General features: G+C 35.5%; 1 protein-coding gene across 1 annotated transcript in view; it reads right to left on the bottom strand.

The window, feature by feature from the left end:
* LOC118737419 overlaps positions 1-20709 on the bottom strand; it is a 66723-nt gene that overhangs the window by 7473 nt on the left and 38541 nt on the right. Inside the window, exons 2-3 of the mRNA XM_036467893.1 lie at positions 16018-16150; positions 12254-12355 (exon numbers count right to left, since the gene is read on the bottom strand). Coding sequence (XP_036323786.1) covers positions 12254-12355; positions 16018-16150 — 235 coding nt within the window. The remainder of the gene's footprint in view (positions 1-12253; positions 12356-16017; positions 16151-20709) is intronic.

The following is a 20709-nucleotide window of genomic DNA, read 5'->3' as shown; positions in this document are numbered from 1 at the left end:
ATACAGCCTGCAGACCAAGACGAAGGCGCTGGACTGTTACTTTTTTTGATGTTTTTTGGAGCGGGAATCAATCAAGAAAAATCTTGCCATAAAAATATTATATCTATTATATTTTACTTTTTGCAAAAGCCCGACGTTTAACATCTTACCAAATATATCTTAATATAAGTTTTCGAAAAAAAAATTACAAAAAATTGTCGATTCTCACAAAATAAACCATCTCGTCGTAAAGAAAAATGTTTTAAAAATAGTTCTTGAAACCCCCCCATTTTTTTGAACCACGTTTTTTATAGAGAATTAAACGAGGATTACGATGGTATAATTTTAAATCCCTAATTTATTGGTCTTCACTATGCAAAGCAACTTCAAAAAGTTCAACTGTTAATAGCTAAGTTAGCTTCAGGACAATTATGTTAAGCCCATTTCTTAGCTTTAAAAAAACGTTAAGATGAAGTCTCTACGGTCAGCAGAACCCGATATATAACGATTTTAAGAAGTACATGATTAGTCAGAATCACGAAAAAATGCAAACTTCGACAGATCACAACTCCGAATAAAAAAAGAAGAAAAAAATTCCTCGAACACTTATTTCATGTATAGAACCCACAAAAAAAAAATTGAAGCGAATTGGAGACATGACATAATTTTTTTTACGAAATCCATCCGACTTAAAAAAGAATGGCTCATATGTATATAATTTAGACTCTAACGTGAATTTTTCCCTGTACGTTTGGCGATCCTACTGGACCGATTTTGAAGCCAAAAGCACAATTCGTAAGTTATTTTTCTGCAAAAGACGAGAGTTCCTATGGTTTCAAAATTGGTTGTTTTGTTTTTAAGTTTTATTTAACTGCTCATCCCGCGGAAACTTCCAATCGATTTTAAAATATATTCCCGACAATATAGAGACTCGAAACTTTAAGCATAGTTACAATCACGATCACAATGTTATTTCAAATATAAATTTGTTTGTTATGGCTAACAGGGTGTAATTTGCCAAAGACAGTAAAAAATGCTCTTCCTCTTTATTGACGCTGTAACCGCCTATGTGATTTTTGCCGAGCCCCAAACAGCACCAGTCCTTTCTCTTCTGAACCAACGGACGCCAATTTGAAATTCCAAGTGAAGTCAAACTATTCTCCACCTGGTCTTTCCAATGCAGAGGAGGCTTTCCTTTTGCTCTGTTACCACCAGCGGTTTCCTAGTTGAATACTTTCAGAACCGGGGCGTAGGAGTCCATTCGAACGACATGGCCAAGCCAGCACTATTTCTATGTCTTTGTAAAGCTCATACAACTAATCATTTGTCTGCGGTACTCGCCGTCGCCAACACGCTAAGGCCCGTAAATCTTCCGCAAAATCATTTGCTCGAATGCTCAAAGAGCCGCCCCATCGGCTGTTGTCATTGTCCATGCTTCTACGCCACACACCAGAACAGGCATGGTGAGTGACTTATAGAGTGTGTTTTTCCTACGTCGAGAGAAGACTTTACTCATTAATTGCCTAACTAGTACTAAGTATCACTTGTTGGCAACAATGATTCTCCGTTGAATTTCAAGGCTGACATTTTGATCGGTGTTATTGCTTGTTCCCAAATAAACGAAGTCTACTTTTTCAAACTTGTTACTGTCAACAGTCACGTGGATACTCTCAACGTTTGTTTTACCCAATCAGACCCAATCGCCTTGCTTCCTTATACAACTTAGAAAAATCAGAACAGACTTCGCGGTTCTTGCTACCGATGATGTTAATGATCTCGAGCCAAAAATATTTTATAACTATCACCAGCTCTACGATTTTGTTCTCAGATCTCGTGCCAACTGATTATTGGGATTTTCTGGGAAATCAGCCTTTCGAACTTGTTCATAAAATTATTCAAAATTGTTTAAAATTAGTGTCTAGTTGCCAAAAATGTAAAAAAAAACAAACGCAAAAACCTACATTATTTACAATTTTCTAACACTTCGCTATGGCTTCGGAAGAAAAATTAGGTTCGACAGAAAATTCGATACTCAACGAAATTTTCGACACGGCTTCGATAACTAGCGAAGATCGTAAGGGCCTTAGACTTTGTTGCTTTTTCTGTTTTCCTAACAAACAAATTGTGGTGCAAAACTCAATAAGATTTCTAATAAAATTACCATAGATATTTGGTAAATGGACGTGGCATGTCTCACTTATGACTACAGAAGAGTATATCGGTTGATGCTTTATCGATTTGCAACAAAACTTTATCCAATTGTCTCAATAAGTCTGATACATACAGTACTGTTCGAAATCGGGAAAGAGTCCCATTGTTTTTTTCGTGTAGTCACAGAAAGGTGAAAAAACGATATTTAATACTTGCGCCGGATATACATACATAATTCGGTTTCGGTCGAACTTATACTACTTTAGTTGTTTTCAATTGAAATACATACATACAAAGTATGTATCTAGCTTACGCATTTCCGCAACACGCATCCATTAAAAACTTCATTCTGGGATGTTTTTCCTTTACAGGATAGGTATTAATCATTTCGTTTTGATTTCCATATTCTTCCTATTTTCCTTACCTTTGAAAGCTTTAGCCAAAAAGGTAGTTCTGCCACTGGTAGTGCAACTTCCACATGTTCTCATGAGCAATTCTATGTCAGCAGACCAATTGACAAATATGTATTTTAAATCGGCAGCCTGCACTGCATGCCAAACGAATGCCACAGATTACTACCGTAAAAAATAATAATATATAAAATAATGCAAAAATATCCCTGCAGAAAAAAATTATTGACATAAAATAACCAACTCATAGTAAGGTATTTTGTGTGATCTCGATAAATATCTAACTTTTAATTAACTTTTTACTTTTAGATTACTTTGAATAGAGTAGTTTTCTGCACTTCGCTGATGCTTTCTCGAATTCAAGAGAAATAAAATAAAGATAGAAATTTTATATTATCATTCTGATGTTATGTCTGATAGAATTCAAATATGCGTCCACCAAAAAAATAAAATGTAAACAAATATGTAATGTTAAATAAAGCAATTAGGTAAAAATTAAAAAAAAAAATTAACAAATCGTTTTCATTGATAGCTTATCCAAAAGCAGTAAGCTACAAGTTAGCTGACATCTAATGCAGAGGAAACTAGTTCTCACTTTTTTGCGGCCATAGCCCTTCAAAATTAGTTAGTTACGAACGAAAGAAATAAGTAATAAAAGTCAACTACATAGTTGACTGCTGGGTACTTATAAGTTAGCTATAAACTAGTCCCATTTACTGCAGGGTAAATACGCGTTCACATACATACCCTTGCATGGATGTATTCACTTGAATTCATATAAATCTAGCCATGCATATCAGCGCCATTCACACAACATTTTTTGAATGCCTTTTCTTTATTAGTGCCAATAACCAGAACCAAGAAGGTTTATTTTGTTGGCAATGGCATACCAAACGGTCAGTCAGTAGCTGTTATGTTGTGTAAACAAAAGCGCAAGCGACTTGAAATTTCAAAAACAAACAAAGTGTTAAATAATAAAAGTAATAAGGAATATGTAAAACACTTTGTCTGCTCGACCTTCATGCGAATATGACATATTGCCTGCCATTAATGAATTTGTGTCAGCATTGCCTTCACCTACAACAAACTGAAGCATAGAAGCGTTCGACAACGCACGCAAACTATGCGCGCGAATCAGCTTCCTCGCATTTATTTCGACAACAACAACAAGCAAGCTTCCATTTGCCAAAAAAAAGTGAAATGTATTTGACATCATAGCAGACTGTCGTGCGTCACGTCACTTAACATACATATGATGCGGCTCGTATGGATTGGCGCCACTAGTGTCGCTACCACCGCACAAATACGTCAATTAAATTCGTGCTTCTAAAAACGGACGCGTGACTTCGCTTCAATCACTTTCTTTACAGCCTTCACTGTTCACTCACTTTCTTTCAACAGTTTTGTCAGCAGGTAACGCAAAATCGTGGGCAAATTGTCAAATTAGAAAAATTATCTCAGGCTTAACTGACAACGCATATACATATGTACATATGTATGTAAGTATGGAGTACAAGGCAAAAACATATGAACATACATACTTAGTAGTTATTTTCTTTAAAATTTGCCACAACTCTGAAGCAACCACGATTGACGCTGCCATTGGCATATTGTTGCTTGCAACATGTAAATCTACTAACAAAGCTTGTGTTGTGCATTTTATCAGTGCATTTTTATTATGTCATACAGTGCAAAGCATTTAGCATTTGAAATATTTTGCAAACAAATTTTCATGAAAATTCCCTCACTACGCGATACGAAAAACAAAAAAAACATTGCAAGAAGGTAGACTAGTTATTTGCGCATGCTCGCCAGCGTGTGTTCGTCCACCTGCTACCAGGGTTGCGTGATTTAAAATTAGTTTGGTTTTTAAATCGACATTTAATTGAGAAATCTACTTGATTTCTAATTTGACTCATCAACCAAATGAAAAATAAATTATATTTGTGATTTGATTCGCTAGACAACTAAGAGACAAAATTTGTTTATGATTTATTTTGGCGAACGAATAAAAAATCAAATTTGTTTGTGATTTTATTAACATTGAAAAATCTCGAAAGTTGCACTTGCCTTGCATAAAAAAAAGTATTTTTTTGGCTGGAATACTGCGAATCAAATTGATTTGCTCGGCAAATCAAATCGCAAATAAATTTTATTTCTTATTTGGTTGACGAATCAAATAGCGAATATTTTTTTTTTATCTGTACGACGACTCACAGCACAAGTAAATTGTTTTTTTTTTTTTGGCCCGACGACTCAAATCACAAATGAATTGAATTTTTTATTTGATCGAGGAATTATTTCATGATTTGATTGTTCAAACAAATAATCAATTTATATTTTTTAGGACTTTATAAAACTTTTAAATTTATGACTTAACTAATTCAAAATCACGCAACCCTGCGCGCACAGTTTTCTGAATTTACATATTTTTGTTTTCCATTTTTCTTGCTTTGCCAGCGCATATCCAGCATTCAACTGCTACAGCGCACAGTGGTATTTCGGCGGAAAAAAATACTATTTTTTTTAATATTCCATTTTATATTTGCATGATTTAGCCTAACAAAGCGATATTTGAATAACAAAATGCATTATAACTTTATACGAAAAGGCAACAATACTCAGACAAATTTTATTCAATTAAAACTGATTCAGATTTTTGTTCACTTAAGCAATGTGTCTTTCTTATCATTTTTTGTTTTTATTGTTTGTAGTAATAGAAAACAAATCATGGCAATCGGCCAAATATTTTAATTGATATAAGCAGACAAAAATGGTACTTTATAAATGCTTACTTTGACACTTGATAGACAAACACTATGATTCCTCCGTCTTCCTTTGCCTTCCTACTATAAAAAAAATTAAATATCGGAATATTTCTATCGATTTCTGAAAATAAAAAAAATTGCGCAAATTTGCGACTTTTAGCGTAACCTCATATAGTACTGATGGCATTTATGGTATTTTTAAGGCGTTTTTGGGGTTAAGTTTGCATGGGTGATATGTGTTAAAATAATCCGATTATTCCCATTTTGTTGATGTTAAATTAATAATATAATTACTAATATATGGGCGAAATTTCCGAATGATATATTTAACGGTACGCTTTTTACGGCCTTTTTAAGGCGTTCTGGAGGTTCTGGTTAGGTTTGTATGGGTGGTATGCCTTAACATAAACCGATTACGTCCACTTTTTGAACGTTCACACATAACGTTATTAAAAATATATGGACAAAATTTCGGAGTCATATATTGATTGTTGTGCTGTTTAAGACATTTTACGGTGTTTTTGAGGTTAGGTTTATATGGGAGGTATGCTTTAAAACAAATCGATTACGTTCATTTGTTGGATTTCGAATATAACGTTAAATATAACAAAAGTACGGACAAAATTTCAGACTGATATGTTCATCGAAACCATTTTTATGGCATTTTCAAAACATTTTTGAGGTTAAGATTATATGGAAGGTATGCTTTAAATTAAATTGATCATCCCAATTTTTCCTTTTTTTATTTGTGACTATAAAATTGAGGCTCTAGCTGATTTCTTCTAATTCAAAAAAAAAATGTATGGCGCTGTGCCACTGTGCAGCGCAAGCAAACTAGCAGCTACTACGTGGCTAACAGTGACCATCCAATCTCTGTACGCGTGCTTTTATCCAGTTCAGTGTGTCAGTTCGTTTTCTGGTTGCCGATCAGCTGGTCACCAACTGACCATGTAATGCGACTGAGACGCCGCTCGATGTGAGTTCTTTTGCCAAAACAAATGAGATCTGATCGCCATGCGGAGCGACTCATGAGTGCAGCGGCACGAAGAACCCCATCAATTGCAATTTCAGCTCTGCTGATCTACTTAGACATACATACATGCAAGTATCTGCATATTGTTCATCAGTATCCACATATTTATGCATGAATATCTGTTTGTTAATTTGAATGCATAATGAATGCAACGTACTGCAAATTGACAGGCGGGAAAAATGTTACCGCACAAAAGAAAATTTGTGCCTTACTTGTTGTTTGCAAATTGTCGGCAGATTGGTGCTGTTTTCCCGATGATTGCCTGTTGTTTTTGTTGCTTTATTTTTCAACATTTAGCACATCCATATAAGTGTGCATGTCTGTCTGTGGTTGTGTTTTCATTTACTTTTGTCACATCAACGCCATGCAGTTTGTATTTTGACAGTTTAATTGACTGTTCCTCCATGAAAATAAATTTCCAATGAATCAATTACTGAATTTGTGCCAATCGAAATTTTTTTATAACAATGTCAAATAGTTTTGCAATAAATATGAATGTTTAAATAATAATTTTTCGGAAAAATGGTGCATTTTCTTGGGCCGAGATAAACGTATCCCACCCTAGGCCGTAGTGCGCGATGAAGAATTGCATACTTTAAGAACTGACCCTGTTCCCACCGCACACTGGGAATTTTCCCTCCCCGCCTAATCCAGGGTGTTATGCGCCACCGTGACCACTAAATGGTTTCCAATCACGGGGCTTTCCAGAGGTATTCTAACGGCGCCTCTCGTATAATTGCATGCCCACCTCCGGGAGTAACGGTGGATTACCGCAGCATGGGACTCAGCTCTGGCTGATCGCTTAGTCCCCTTTATTATTCTTCAAGTGTCCAAACGGCTTCGGCTTAGTACGCAGCCAAAGCGAAATGAAAAGCTTTAACGAAGCTTTCGACTCCTTAAGACTAATAATTCCGCCAACGTCAACAGTTATAATAAATGCAAAACTAATTCAGGTACCTCTAAGTCGGTTTCAAGACGGTCTTTGCGTTCATGCTTCGAACGAAGTGGGTGCAGCAACTCACTGCCGCCAGAAGATAGAAATATATAGCTGCCACCGGCAAAAAGCGGGGGAAAGCTAAGAGCAGAGAGACACGATCCATAACTTACCATGGACATAACATTAATAGAGTTCCTAGCTTCGGCTTCTACTCAAAAGAGCAAAGCGGCTCCAAAACTAAAGAAGCAGACCACACTTGAAGTGGGCCTATGGTAACACTAACAGAAGATAGTTTAGACTTAACTTCAGCTAACCTAACTTATAGATCCTATAGCAGGCCCTGGAGTCAACATATTTGTAAAAACCTATTTAAGGTTAAATTTAGCTCATTTTCAAAACATAAATTTTGTGGTCGTCATTTTGCTGTTGCCACACAAATAGAGATGCCTACGTTTTCACGCCGCCTTATAACGACGAAAGGTTTCTATGAACGGTTTTTCATGACAAATTTACACCCGGAGGTTCGCCACTACCTTCGGAGAGAGAGACCGCTAATAGGCAAAAGTTTTTTCTGACATTTCGAACATTTCCCAAAAAATAATATCACTAACTGCAGCTGGAGTCAATATACTCGTATTTGAAAAAATAAAATTTGAAGTAGCCGCGTATTCTGAATTTGTTGTTTTTCTTCGTCTTCTTTATTGACGCTATAACCGCCATAGCGGTTTTGGCCGAGTCCAAAACAGCACGCCAATCTTTTCTCTTCCGTGCCAACTGGCGCCTATTGGAAATACCAAGTGAAGCCAAGTCCTTCTCCCCTTGGTCTCTCGAACGCAGAGGAGGCCTTCCTCTTCCTCTGTTACCAGCATTGCGGCCCGCGTTGAATACTTTCAGAGCAGGAGCGTTTCTGTCCATTCGAACAACCTGACCAAGCCAGCGGAGCCGCTGAATTTTAATTCGCTGCACTTTGTCTATATCGTTGTAAAGCTCATACAGCTCATCGTTAAATCGTCTGCGGTATTCGCCATCGCCAACGCGAAAAGGCCCGTAAATCTTTCGCAGAATCTTTCTATCGAGAACTTCAAGAGCCGCTTCATCAGATGTTTTCATTGTCCATGCCTCCGCGCCATACACCAGCACAAGCATGATGAGTTACTTATAGATGATGACAGCAGATACTTTGTTTTGTCCTCGTTCACCACCAGACCCATTCGCTTTGCCCTTGTTTGTACCGATAATATTGATACCGTTGGCATACGCCAGTAATTGTACGATCTTGCAAATTAGTGTGCCGGGGCGGTTCAGTTCCGCGGCTCTTATTATCTTCTCCAACATCAGGTTAATGAAATCACAGTGAAAGTGTGTCGCCCTGTCTGAAACCCCGTTTAGTGGCGAACGGTTCGGAGATGGCCTTTCCAATTCTGACGGAGCTGATGGTATTGCCCAACGTCATTTTACACAGCCGTATTAGTGACAACTTTTTTTCGTGCTGTCAAAAGCGGCTTTTAAATCGACAAATAGATGGTGTGTGTCGATCCTATTCTCGCGGGTCTTTTCCAAGATTTGGGGTATTGTGAATACCTGGTCTATGGTGGATTTGCCAGGACTAAAGCCACACTAAAAAGATTCAATCAGTTCATTGACGGTGAGCTTCAGTCTTTCACACAATACACTCGATAAGTTGGCGCGTATGGCCTGGTCGCCTTTCTTGTGGATTGGTCAGAGCTCATTTAAATTTCAGTCGTCGGGCATGCGTTCATCTGACCATATTCTGCACAAGAGTTGATGCATACACCTTATCAACTCCTCGCCGCCGTACTTGAATAGCTCAGCTGGTAGGCTCCAGCAGCTTTGTTGTTTTTCAGCCGCATTATTGCTATACGTACCTCGTCATAGTCAGGCGGTGGAACGTCGACTCCGTCATCATCGACTGCGGGCTCGGGTTCGTCTTCACCACTACTTTCAGTACTGTTGGCATTCAATAGGATGGAAAAGTTTTATTTCCATAATTTAAGTACGTTCTTGATATCATGCCAGCATCTCAAGCTCTAGGCGCTCATGTATTTCGGCCTCTATCGCGTTGCGCCCAATCATTACCCTATAGGCGGCAGTTTTTTCTCTGTCGCTTATTGACGCTCCTCATCGTACCAGTTGTTCTTTCGGGCTCGCTGAAATCTGACTATTTCTTCGGCGGCGGTACTTAATCGGGCTGGTTCTGAAATTCACTTCCAAGTGAATTTCAACCTCTGCCCATTTGAATTCAAAGCGAACTTCACTCAAATTCACTCGGAAGTGAATTGCAGAGCCGGAATGAGCTGGAAATGTGGCTCCACTGCTCGCGTACGTCGGTCTGTTGAAGTTTGCTCCCAGATATCAGGTATGTGAGTCTAGGGCGAATAAATTGGTCATCTGTTGTGATTGAAGCATTTCGACATTAAGCTTTCCCTTGCATAGTTGGGCGCACATTTTTTGCTGAACAGAGGCGGGTACGTATCTGGCTGCAACAGGATAGTGGTCCGAGTCGATGTTTGGCCCTTGGAATGTACGTACGTCTAACACACTAGAAGCATGGCGAACAACTGACTTTTTACATTTTTTTAAAGTGTTGCTTAAACAGCTTTCAAGGAAAGTTCAAATTTCTAATGAGGAAATTTATAAAACATTTTTCTATTTGCTGCATTCTAGGCAATAAAAACGATAAGTATTTTTCGTTTCAAGGGCTGTTGATTTCGTGAATAAATTATTGACGTATGCATAACTAAAGTTCATTGCTGTTTTAAAAGATATCAGGAAAGCTCTCAAATATACTTATTCTTAAAACTACATATACATACAAATGTTTATATACGTACCTCTCTTGGTTTTATTACTGTCCATATTTATATGTATGTAATTTTAATATATAGTATATGGTTAAGTAGTTAAACATAAACCTGAAACAACTTTACTAATTAAGTTCAAAGTAGGATTCGGTGAGGCAGTGTTGTGCTATTCAAAGTCTTTGCCAAACGATTTGTGACCTTTTCATTTAATAATTTTTGAATTTTGAAAATATATACTAACCAAAGTATTCCATTCCATGCGTTTAAGTGTGTAACATCAGTTTTAATTGTTGTCTTTACAGCTCGTTAGTGGCTTTTCAAGGCAAAAGTAAGCAGTGCAAAACAAATTGTGCTTTGACAATTATTGCGTAGCTAATGTTTGAATAATCAAAAACAGAAGCCACACAAAAAAGAAAAATATTCGAATTTTTATTGCATTACAAATCTTTATTTTTTTTTTAATAACTATGCTAATAATTTTGCTATACATATACAGTGAAAAAATTATGTGTTAAATAATAAATTAAACGAGCAAAACAAATATAACAAAACCTAAAATTTACAAAGGTGAAATAAAAAATTATAAAAACAAAAAAATAAAAATAAAACAAACAAATTTTAATTTCTATAAATACATCTGACAATTACGATACGAAATTAAAAGAAGCTTTAAAAAAAATTTGCATTTAAATTAGTTAAACATAAAAATTACCAGCTATATACATAACATAATTTTAGATAATTTAAAATTTTATTTAGTTAAAAATAAATTTTGGTTTTATTTTCTGTTTATGTTTAACAATTTTGAATTTTTCAATAACATTACTTCACAACGAAAACTTAAAGAAATTTTTGTATAATAAAATAAAAATGTTGAAATAAAAAATGTTAACATTAGATATTGATGACTAATTTTTAGTAAATATGACTGCTTGTGCATTATTTGCTAAGTGACTGGTGATGTTTGTTTTTGTGCTTATATTAATGCATACGATTATTTAATTTATTAGAAAAAAAATTCATCTATTTTCGCTTCCGCTTGCAGTGAGACATAAGTGTGTTTATTTCTAAATATACTCCTATTTTAAACCAATTATTATTTTAATTCGTATATTCTTTGTTTTTACGAGATTTTTTGCTACACATTTATTTATTCCCAGTGAATATTGTTGACATTCTATGTACGCCCGCCGCTGCTGTCGCTTATGTTTGCTTGCTGTGCTGTGCTGTGCTGTGCATGTTGTTATTGTTATTCTTGCATTGGTGATAGTTTAGCGGTTAATCAGTGCATTAATAATTTATTTAAAACTTAATTAGCAATCAAAAAAAAACTGGCGTACATTCGAAGCAAGGCTTATGCGTATGAATGTTTGTATGTGTGTGTGTGTGTGTGTAGAAGCATTTGCGGTATTTCAATAAACTATCGTATTTGTCTTATTCATATGAATATACGGATATATTTGTGTGTTTGTGTGTGTAAGCGTGTTGCAATGCTGCTAATATTGGCTTTGGCGATGGCTTTTGTGACTCATTCCTACTTTATGCTTAACCGCGTCCGAACCCTGTTTGAAAACAACAAAAACAATGATTGTGAAATATTGATTAATTAATTTAAATTGTATGTTGTGGCAATTAATTGGTTTAAAAATACGGATGTAGATATATATGTAAGTGTATCTGCGTGTATGTGTGCAATTGTTCTTTAAGTAATATTTCGTTTCGTTTCGCACGACTATCCACAAGTGCTCTAATTGCTTTTCATTTCAAATACAATACCCTATTTATGAGCATATACAATGTAGGTAAGCGAATAGAAAAAAAAACAATAATACATACTTATTAATTTGTATATATGTGCATATGTATGTAAGTATGTACATAAGTGTAGTATTTAAAGTAATAAAGCTTTTGTTTTTCTTTGTCCTTAGTGCGACTGCAATTCTCTTTTGCTATAATTGACTTTTAAATTACGAAAAATACTAAATATTTTTATGCATTTGCTATTTCATTTTTGGTAGTGGAGAGGCGGAAAGTTTCTTTGAGGAATATGGTTTTGGTAGGAGAATATGATTGTTAGTTAGAGAGTACCAATATTTATAGCTAGCTATGTATGTACATATGTAAGTATGTAGTTAAATTTTATAAAATTTTACTCTGTGCTTGTGGTGGCACAAAACCGTAGCCGGATGCGCCAACGATCACTCCGCTGCTCTCGTCATAGGGATTTGGTGGCGATTGTGGGAAGAGTACGGGGCCTGTAGGGAAAAAGAAAGAATAAAAAAAATTAAAGAAGAATTATAACTGTAGAGTACATACAAATCAGTGATTTACTTAGTAAACATACAAATTCTTTAATATGGCTTTAGTGGTTTTTTCAATTTAACTACGCGTAATCTAATCTGATGAACCAAACGATGACCTTCCACTACTCCATGTCGCCACACAGGTGTCTAGGCAGCTAACATATTCAATAAAAGGTCATACGAATTTCAGATTCGTAAAAGAGTATTGATTTCTTTATAAATACACGTAGAACGAAGTAAGGAGTGAAAAGTTTGGGCTACAGTGAATGGGTTATATGACTAATCTCAATTTACAAAGCTTTGTTTCCCAAGCTTCTCTGAACTATTCGCGAAGAATGGAAGCGAGAACAACATTTCGTTCATAGCGTTACATTAGTTGGAAATGTTTTAATATTGAAATAAATAAAAAAAGAACGGAAAGATAACTATGCAAATTAAGTGAACGTAAGACTTAGACACGAACTTTTCTTGCACAGAAAATGCAAAATTGTTCCATAAACGAACAGTTCACACTAATGCTAAACGATCTAGAAGTTGAAATTATTCAGCTGTCCTCTGGCTTAGTATTAACAATCATGGTTCTCACTGAAACGATTTTTCATCCCAACACGCAGGCGCCCCTCTCATTGTTAACGTTAAGTTCTCAAAACCTTTGCTCTCTAGCAGAATGTTCCCCCCAGACTTTTCTTCTTGTTTAATCCTCTTTGAAAAAGTTCTCGATACTTTCTTTATCATTTTGTTCTCAATGAAAACGTTACGGAAAGTATCGTTCTCATTCTGTTCTTCTTGAGAAATGTTCCCGAGAGTTTGTGCGCATGCTGTTCTTTACGGAAACGTTCCCGAACCTTTTGTTCTCATTTTGTTCGCGTTCAAACTGCCTTCAATACTTTTGTTCCCGTTTGATGCTTTTGCGAGAATATTCTTGATATTAAATTTTTTTCTTATGCTGAACTAAACCACAACGGGAACGCATTCTCGGTCCCTGGTATAAAGCATAAAATAAGGAAATCAAGCATGCCTGTTAATGTTATTGCCAATACTTATTACACCGCCTGAAACGATTTTGCACCTGATTTTTAAAACTTTATCCACTTCGTATCCTAGGGTTTTCCGGTTTACTGGTCACGAATCTGAAACCACTTTTTTTTTGTTATTTAGGTTATTTGAGTCTCAAAAAATTCAAACTGGCGGATAAAATGTGCTTTGTGGGCTTAAAACAAAAATGTCAAATATCCAAGAGTTTTTAGTGCCGTTGATTAAGACAAAGTGTCCAGAAGTAGATACTCGCATCTAGTCTCAAACGTTGCGATGTCTGATGAAAACGTTCGGTCCTCACTAAAATCGCAAAGATTCGTCTGGAAAAGAGCATGAAGAAAATGAATTTTTTGTGACATCTTAACACCCATGGTATGTATGCAAAAATTATTGCTTTGACAATTTCCTCGTAGTAATCTACCCTTTTGTGGCCGTTTTGAATTTTTGGGAAATGAATTCAATTTTTATAATGCGCAGGTCAACGAAATTTTGAATATCGAATGTAATACAATTAGTACCCTTTTCCCGTTTTAAATTTTTTAAACGGGTCTAAAAAATTTAATTTTGGGGGGCAGTGTTATAGAACTTCTTCCTCTTGCTCGACGAGGCTTAAGCGATTTAGGCCGAGTCTACTAAAATCGCCCTCGTTACTCTTCTGTATCAATCCAAAATGTCCATTGAGGTCAAGTCCATCTCAATCTGATCTTTTAATTCGTTGATGTCAATCCAAAGCTCATCGTTCCATCGTCTGCTGACTGGTAGAATTTTTGTACCGAACGCTCCATCGGCCACATCATCAGCTGTCGTCGATATCCTTGATTTTGCGCCAGAAGAACAACTTCACTTCTCAATGACCTACTCTGTGCAAGGTAGCACTTGAAGACAGGATAATACTCTATTGGCATTAAAGCCTAACAAATGTTACATGAATTCCGATGCGTGATTACGCGGACGTTCATCAAGCAAGATGACAGGAGAAATTTAGTCCTACCATTATTTGTCTTCAGATCCCCTCGATTCTCACTGGTGTAAACCTTGGTTTAAATTTGTGAACTTAGCTACAATTAATCAGATTTATACTAAAATTCGTAAATTAACTCCAAGTTAAAGCTCAGTTATGTAAGACTTAGACAAGTTCAATGCAATGTCGTATAGCAAAAACGAGACGTCCAACGGAGTTACAAAATTGCAAGGAAAGATCATGACATCTGCAGACTAATTGTTCATGCGGCCTATCATTCGAGATCCATAGATAATAAGGCTGTTAGTTAACGGCTCGGAGTTCCTCCCCGATTCGGCAGCAAGAAATGGTATGCGTCGATCGCCCTCTCCCGGATCTTTTCCAACATTTGACGTTCATCCGACCATATTCGACTTAAAATGCCCAGCTGGCAAGCCATCAACTCCAGGAGTTTCTTTTTTTTTCAACCGCGAAATTACGATTCGTACCTCGTTATGGCGATTCGGAGGTACATCGACTCCGCCAGTCGGCTTCATCTGCTCCGCTGGGTGCAGTGTTACTACCATTCAACAGAGTGCAAAATATTCCTTCCATAAATGCTGGACATCAGTCACTAGGTCGCTGTGGAAGGAATGCACTTTGCGAAATTTCAAGCCGTTTTGTCAGTTGGAAAGCATTTGAAGCCCTTCGCACTCGTGTATTTCAGCCTCTCTGTTTTTATTTCGGAAAATATCGACAGCTGAGTGGAAGATCGACCTATCTCGGCAGCCAGTGCAAAAACGCCCTATCTCAAAAAAACTTTTCAAGAACGCCCTATTTCAGAATTTTATTGAAAAATACCCTATCTCAGAATTTAGTTGAAGAACGCCCTATCTCACTTTAAAAGCTATTGAAAATGTGCTGATATAGCGCGTTTTTGAATCGGCATCTGAGATAGGGAGTTTTTGAAACGAATTCGGAAATAGGGCGTTCTTGAAAAGTTTTTTGAGATAGAGCGTATTCGAGCTGGCTGCCGAGATAGGTCGATCTTCCACTCAGCAGTCCATATGTAAATATGGTTTTGTTGACGACTGCTCTCAGAGGACAGGTCTAAGTGTCGATTATGCTGGCAGTCTGTTGTGATTGCAGCTTTTCGACGTTACTTATATTGCAGGGCGTCATTTTTTCTGTACAAAGGCATGCGCGTGTCTTGGCTGCAACAAAATAATGCTCCCAGGCAATTATTTATTGGTTCTCGGATCGTTCGTACGTCCAAGAAATGTGAAGCATGCGATCTGGAAATAGCCGTAGTAGCTCTTTAACGTCTCGGTAGTGATAACGATGTTCAGACATTTAGTTCATAATATTTGAACATATTTTAATTATCAGGTCAATCTAAAATATGTAAAGTTTCTAATAATTGTGCAAGGTATTCGAAGAGTTATCAAAAATTGAGACTTTATGATCCCCAATTAAATGGCACAGAATTTAATCATATTCTTTACTGTAGTTAACTTTAAATATACGGCGAATTAAATATTTATGTCTAAGTTAGTTTAAATTTTTTAACAACAAAAAAAGAGGCATTCATTTACTTGTACTTACAGGAAACTATACTTTCGCTTAATTCAAATCTTACCTCGGTCATTACGCGCATCCCGGATCGCATTTGGTGATCCCAGACCACCAAAGTTGAACTGTCTTGGAAAAGGGAATAACTGTTGGCTAGCGACCAGTGCCAGTGTCATGCAGATGGCAAGAAGTGCTGCAAACTACAAAAGAAAAGTAGAAATATTTAATGTCTTTCGAATATTTTTAGATAAACATCAAGCCTTAAAAATAATTGAATTAAACAATTTTTCATGTGCAATTTGTTGTATGTAAATATTTGAGATATCAATCATTCATTTTTTTTTACACTAAATACCAGAATAACTATTTTTTTTTTGTATTTTTTCGCTGAATTGTTTACCCACAAACTGCCTCAGTTAGATTTGGCTAGAGTATACATAATTGTGGGTTATAGTGTTTACCGAAGCGTTGCCAATTTGTTGGAATAAACGTGGCGAATTTAGTTTTTGATTTATGCGCAAATGTGTGCTTTTATGTGCAAATGTCTTGTTTACTATTTTAATTTTTGTGTGTGCACAGTTAAGCGGCACGTGAAAACTGTGTGTGCCATCTTTTGGTTGGCAGGCAGGCAATTACTTTTATTTACTTGTATATTTAATAATAGTTTGACATAACATTGTTGCACAAAATGTATTTAATTTTATTTATTTAAAGGAATAAAGAAAAAAGAGTTTGAGTGACGCTTATTTAATACTTACGAGGCGCTGATGGGAAGAAGAAAACTAGAAAAAAAATCGCCATGCACAGCTGGATCTAATTTTTTTTTGCACGGCACTTTCGAAAAAAACATTTTTTTGTTGGTCGAACGTAGGGGTCACCTTTTTACATTTTTCGTCATATCTTCGGCATTTACAGTCGGACCCCTTAAAGTATGACGTATCTATCGATATTTTTGTCTAAGGACGAGATCCAGACTTCAAGTGCCCGTTATAGTATTTACTCACCCGATCTAAGTTCCTATCACCAAAACATACCACCCTAACTCTCAGTTTACTAAAGCTCTCTAAATATCATTAAACTTTTGCTAAGAAGGTTCTTTGATTATTAGAGTAGAGCTATTTACACAAATTTTGAATTGCCGTAATTTCAAAATTTTCGAAATTATCTTGAAAAAATCCTGACTAATCCTTGTCTTATCCATGTCTAATCCTTACTACTTACTGTAGTAATCTTTACTAATTACTTTGCTAAGCATTAGACATGGATTACACGAGAATTAGAGACATGATCAACTCAGCAGTAGAGATGGCAGATCGAAATAAAAAAAGTCGATTTTTGAATCGATTCGAATCGAAATAAAAACATGCACACATGCATTGCTCATAACGGTTTCAATATCTAGAGTTAAAGAGGTAGAGAGAAAAGTATGAGATAAGGTTTTCCTATACTAAGACACTAATATGACCATTCAACAGAGACTCCATAAATTCTTAAACCAAATTTCCGCCAGGCAACGAAATGACCAAAAATGTTTGCCAATTTTAAAATTCTATGTGAAACACAATGACACGGGTAGTATTTAATGCCCAACATAGTGGTTAAAATTTTTTCATTTAATACCTAGTGAAAACTTATGTAAGTGTAAAAATTTTTCGATTTATTTTTTTTTTTAACAGTGAGAAAAAATTTTACGTTTTGCTTCAAAATTAACCACTATTTTAAGAAGTCTAATGGAACTAACGTACAAGTATTTTTGTACAATGCGGACGTTTTTTAGTTTACATATTTCATTTCTTAATTGCCGTTATTAAAAAAATATAAAAAGAGTAATTAAGGGATGAAAGTTTTTTATAAAAATTTGCATAAAGTTGAGAGTTACAATTTTTGGAGTCTTTGTTGGAGTTTTGTTGGAGCTCTATAGTCGGAGGTCATCGAATTCTTTGGTCTATGCTCTCTCATGGTATGTTTTTTTTTTGTACCAGCCCCAAATTCGAATTTCTTTAAATTTTTATAAACCGTATAAAACCGTAGTTCAATATGCATGAAATGAGTAAAAATGGAATGTCGATTCTCGAATTTTTTAAATCGATTCACGGATGGACAAAAAACCTGCAAAAAATCGAATCGGAAGAGCTCAATTAATCGATATACGGTTTAATCGATTTAAAAAGAGCATCTGCACTTAGATGTAGAAAAGGATTTTATTTTTTGAATTTTTAATCGTGCCGTTATGACAGAGGACCATCGAAATGCAATCAACATTCTGCCACTGGTTTTAATTAGTCATCGAGAGGAAGTTCTCGCTGCTTTTCGTTTAAGAAGCACTCATTCTATATACAGATCACAATTAAGGTGGACTGGAGAGAAAGCCATCCAGTGCGACTCATCACCCCACAGTCATATGTAAATGTTAATAACCCATATTAAAAATTTCATTTTCACATAATTTTTATCTTAACTTTTTCTGCATTGTATACATTTTCTTTGTCAAACAAAAACTTTTAACTTTATAACATTTTTCGTTAATTTTTCGCTAGCTTTTTAAATGCAAAAAGCCGCACGTATTATTTACAATCAATTGCGTTTATATGTTAGCATACTATGTAATTTTTGTGGGTGTTTTCGCACGACTTCCACAATTTGCTCAGTGGGAGGAAAAAATCACACAAAAAAGGAGTGAATTAATCAATAAAATATGTGTATATTGTACTTATATGCAGGCGTGGATTGCAAATGCCTCCAAGGCATGACTTACAGTATATATACTTACTATATATGTATGTACAAATATTTATTTTTTCCTGCTATCAATAAGTTGTAAACCTATCGACATCTAAAGAGAATATGCATACATATGTACATATTAATTCAGTCATTCGTTCGTGTTTGTTTATATGTGTGTATGTTTGCATTTATCGCCAATCTGATCGAAAATACCACTATGCAGTAGTTTCCTCAACTTGTTTTCGTAACAACAATTTAAGAATTCTTTGACAATGAACATTTAATTGTTGGCTGCCATAAAATCACGCCACTGCAGTGGAGTAATATTCACTTACTTACATATTTCCACTTGATATTTTGTGATTATTTTTATTACTTATTTTGGTTGCCATGTGATTTCAAATAGACTTGTTAACATGTATGCCAATGACAAAATTAAAAGAGCAGAACTCGTTATTTTATAGTAGTCATTTTAGCAATAGTAATAATAACAAAATCGACAGACAGCAAACACGAGACATTGCGAGTTAAATGCACATATGTTCATAAATATGTATGTATATTTACGTGTTATTGTGCGCCAACTGTGAATTTGAAATTTAAAAAATTAAATATGTATATATATAAAAAAAGGAAATCGTACACTTGCATTTGTATGACTGAAAAAATCAAAAAAAAAAAAAGAAATACTATTTTTTACGTGTGTGTATGTTAAAAAGAAAATTTTTATATGACTTTGGCCAAGAACAATGACACACATAGTGTGCGCAATGTCTTTTCAAATGTGCAGCATTTTCTAAAAGCGTCATCATGCGGCAACAAGGTCTAATTGTGGCAAATGGCGCGAATTTCTGCCAGCAGTCATAAATTTACCGCCATATGTTAAAAATTTCAAGCAGTATATCGGTGGATAAAAAAAAAACGACAAACTTGAAGACAGTAATTGCGGTTAAGTATTTGTGTGCGTGTGCACTTGGGCGCATTTGTTGGTCCGACAACAGGCAGGTTAAAAGTTATAATTACCGGTGCTATTTAATAGAATCGAAAATCGCGTGCTTACCTCTGCATACATATTTATGTACATATGTAAATACATATGTAAATACATTTGTTATACCGGCACCGGCAATGCAATAAATAAAAATAATGCTCATACGCCTCGGTGACCGACGTAATTGCCTGTTGCCTGTCATTCGCCACCGGCACAACGCACAATCCACAAAAAGTTTCTAATTATTGTCGTTTACGATTTATTTGCCTTTGTAATAAGCGGTGTTCACAACATTCAATTAAAGAAAACATAATTGTCAACACTTAGAGGAAGCTTATAAATGCTTGTGGCCTCTAAAAGAATGCAAATACACAAACTTCTAGTTGAAGATATATGTATATGTATTGACTGTTATATATTGACATTTAACATGCATAGATCATAGAGATATGTTCATATACATACATTTGCGTGTATGCATGCACTTACTTACATACATGCATATATATATGTATATACCAGAAGTAGTTCAAGTACACCCCTATACTTTACACATTTAGCTAAATGGCAGTGCTGCGCAAGTGAGCTTGTTTAGAGGGACGGAGAGCAATTATAATAAATAGCATACATATATGCATACAAGTTTCAATCAACATATGTATGTACATAATACAGACGCACAGAAAACCATGCTGTGATATGTACTTAAATAGATATATGTGTGTATACCTGCATACATATGTATATACATATCGCACACCGTCTTCAAAAGAGTCACAACTCAAAATAATACGTTTGTCAGAAATTGCGAATAACTATTTCTTAGCACATGATAATCACATGTGCAAGGGAGAATTTAACTTAGGTTTTTTTTTTAACAAATTATAACAAAAATTTGCTCCTGCTTTTGCTGTAAGGTAAATAAAAGCTATGTGTACATTTTTACCGCATAATCCCAAAAATGTCAAATTTTGAGTTGTGACTCTTTTGAGGACGGTGTGCGATATGTACATTCATAGCAGGTGCACCAATTATGTGGGTAGA

The sequence above is a fragment of the Rhagoletis pomonella genome, unplaced genomic scaffold (genome assembly GCF_013731165.1).
Source record: "Rhagoletis pomonella isolate Grant_MI unplaced genomic scaffold, Rhpom_1.0 Rhpom_scaffold_00004, whole genome shotgun sequence".
NCBI lineage: Eukaryota > Metazoa > Arthropoda > Insecta > Diptera > Tephritidae > Rhagoletis > Rhagoletis pomonella.
The sequence above is the reverse complement of the archived record's forward strand: the minus strand, read 5'-3'. Positions and strand labels throughout refer to the sequence as shown.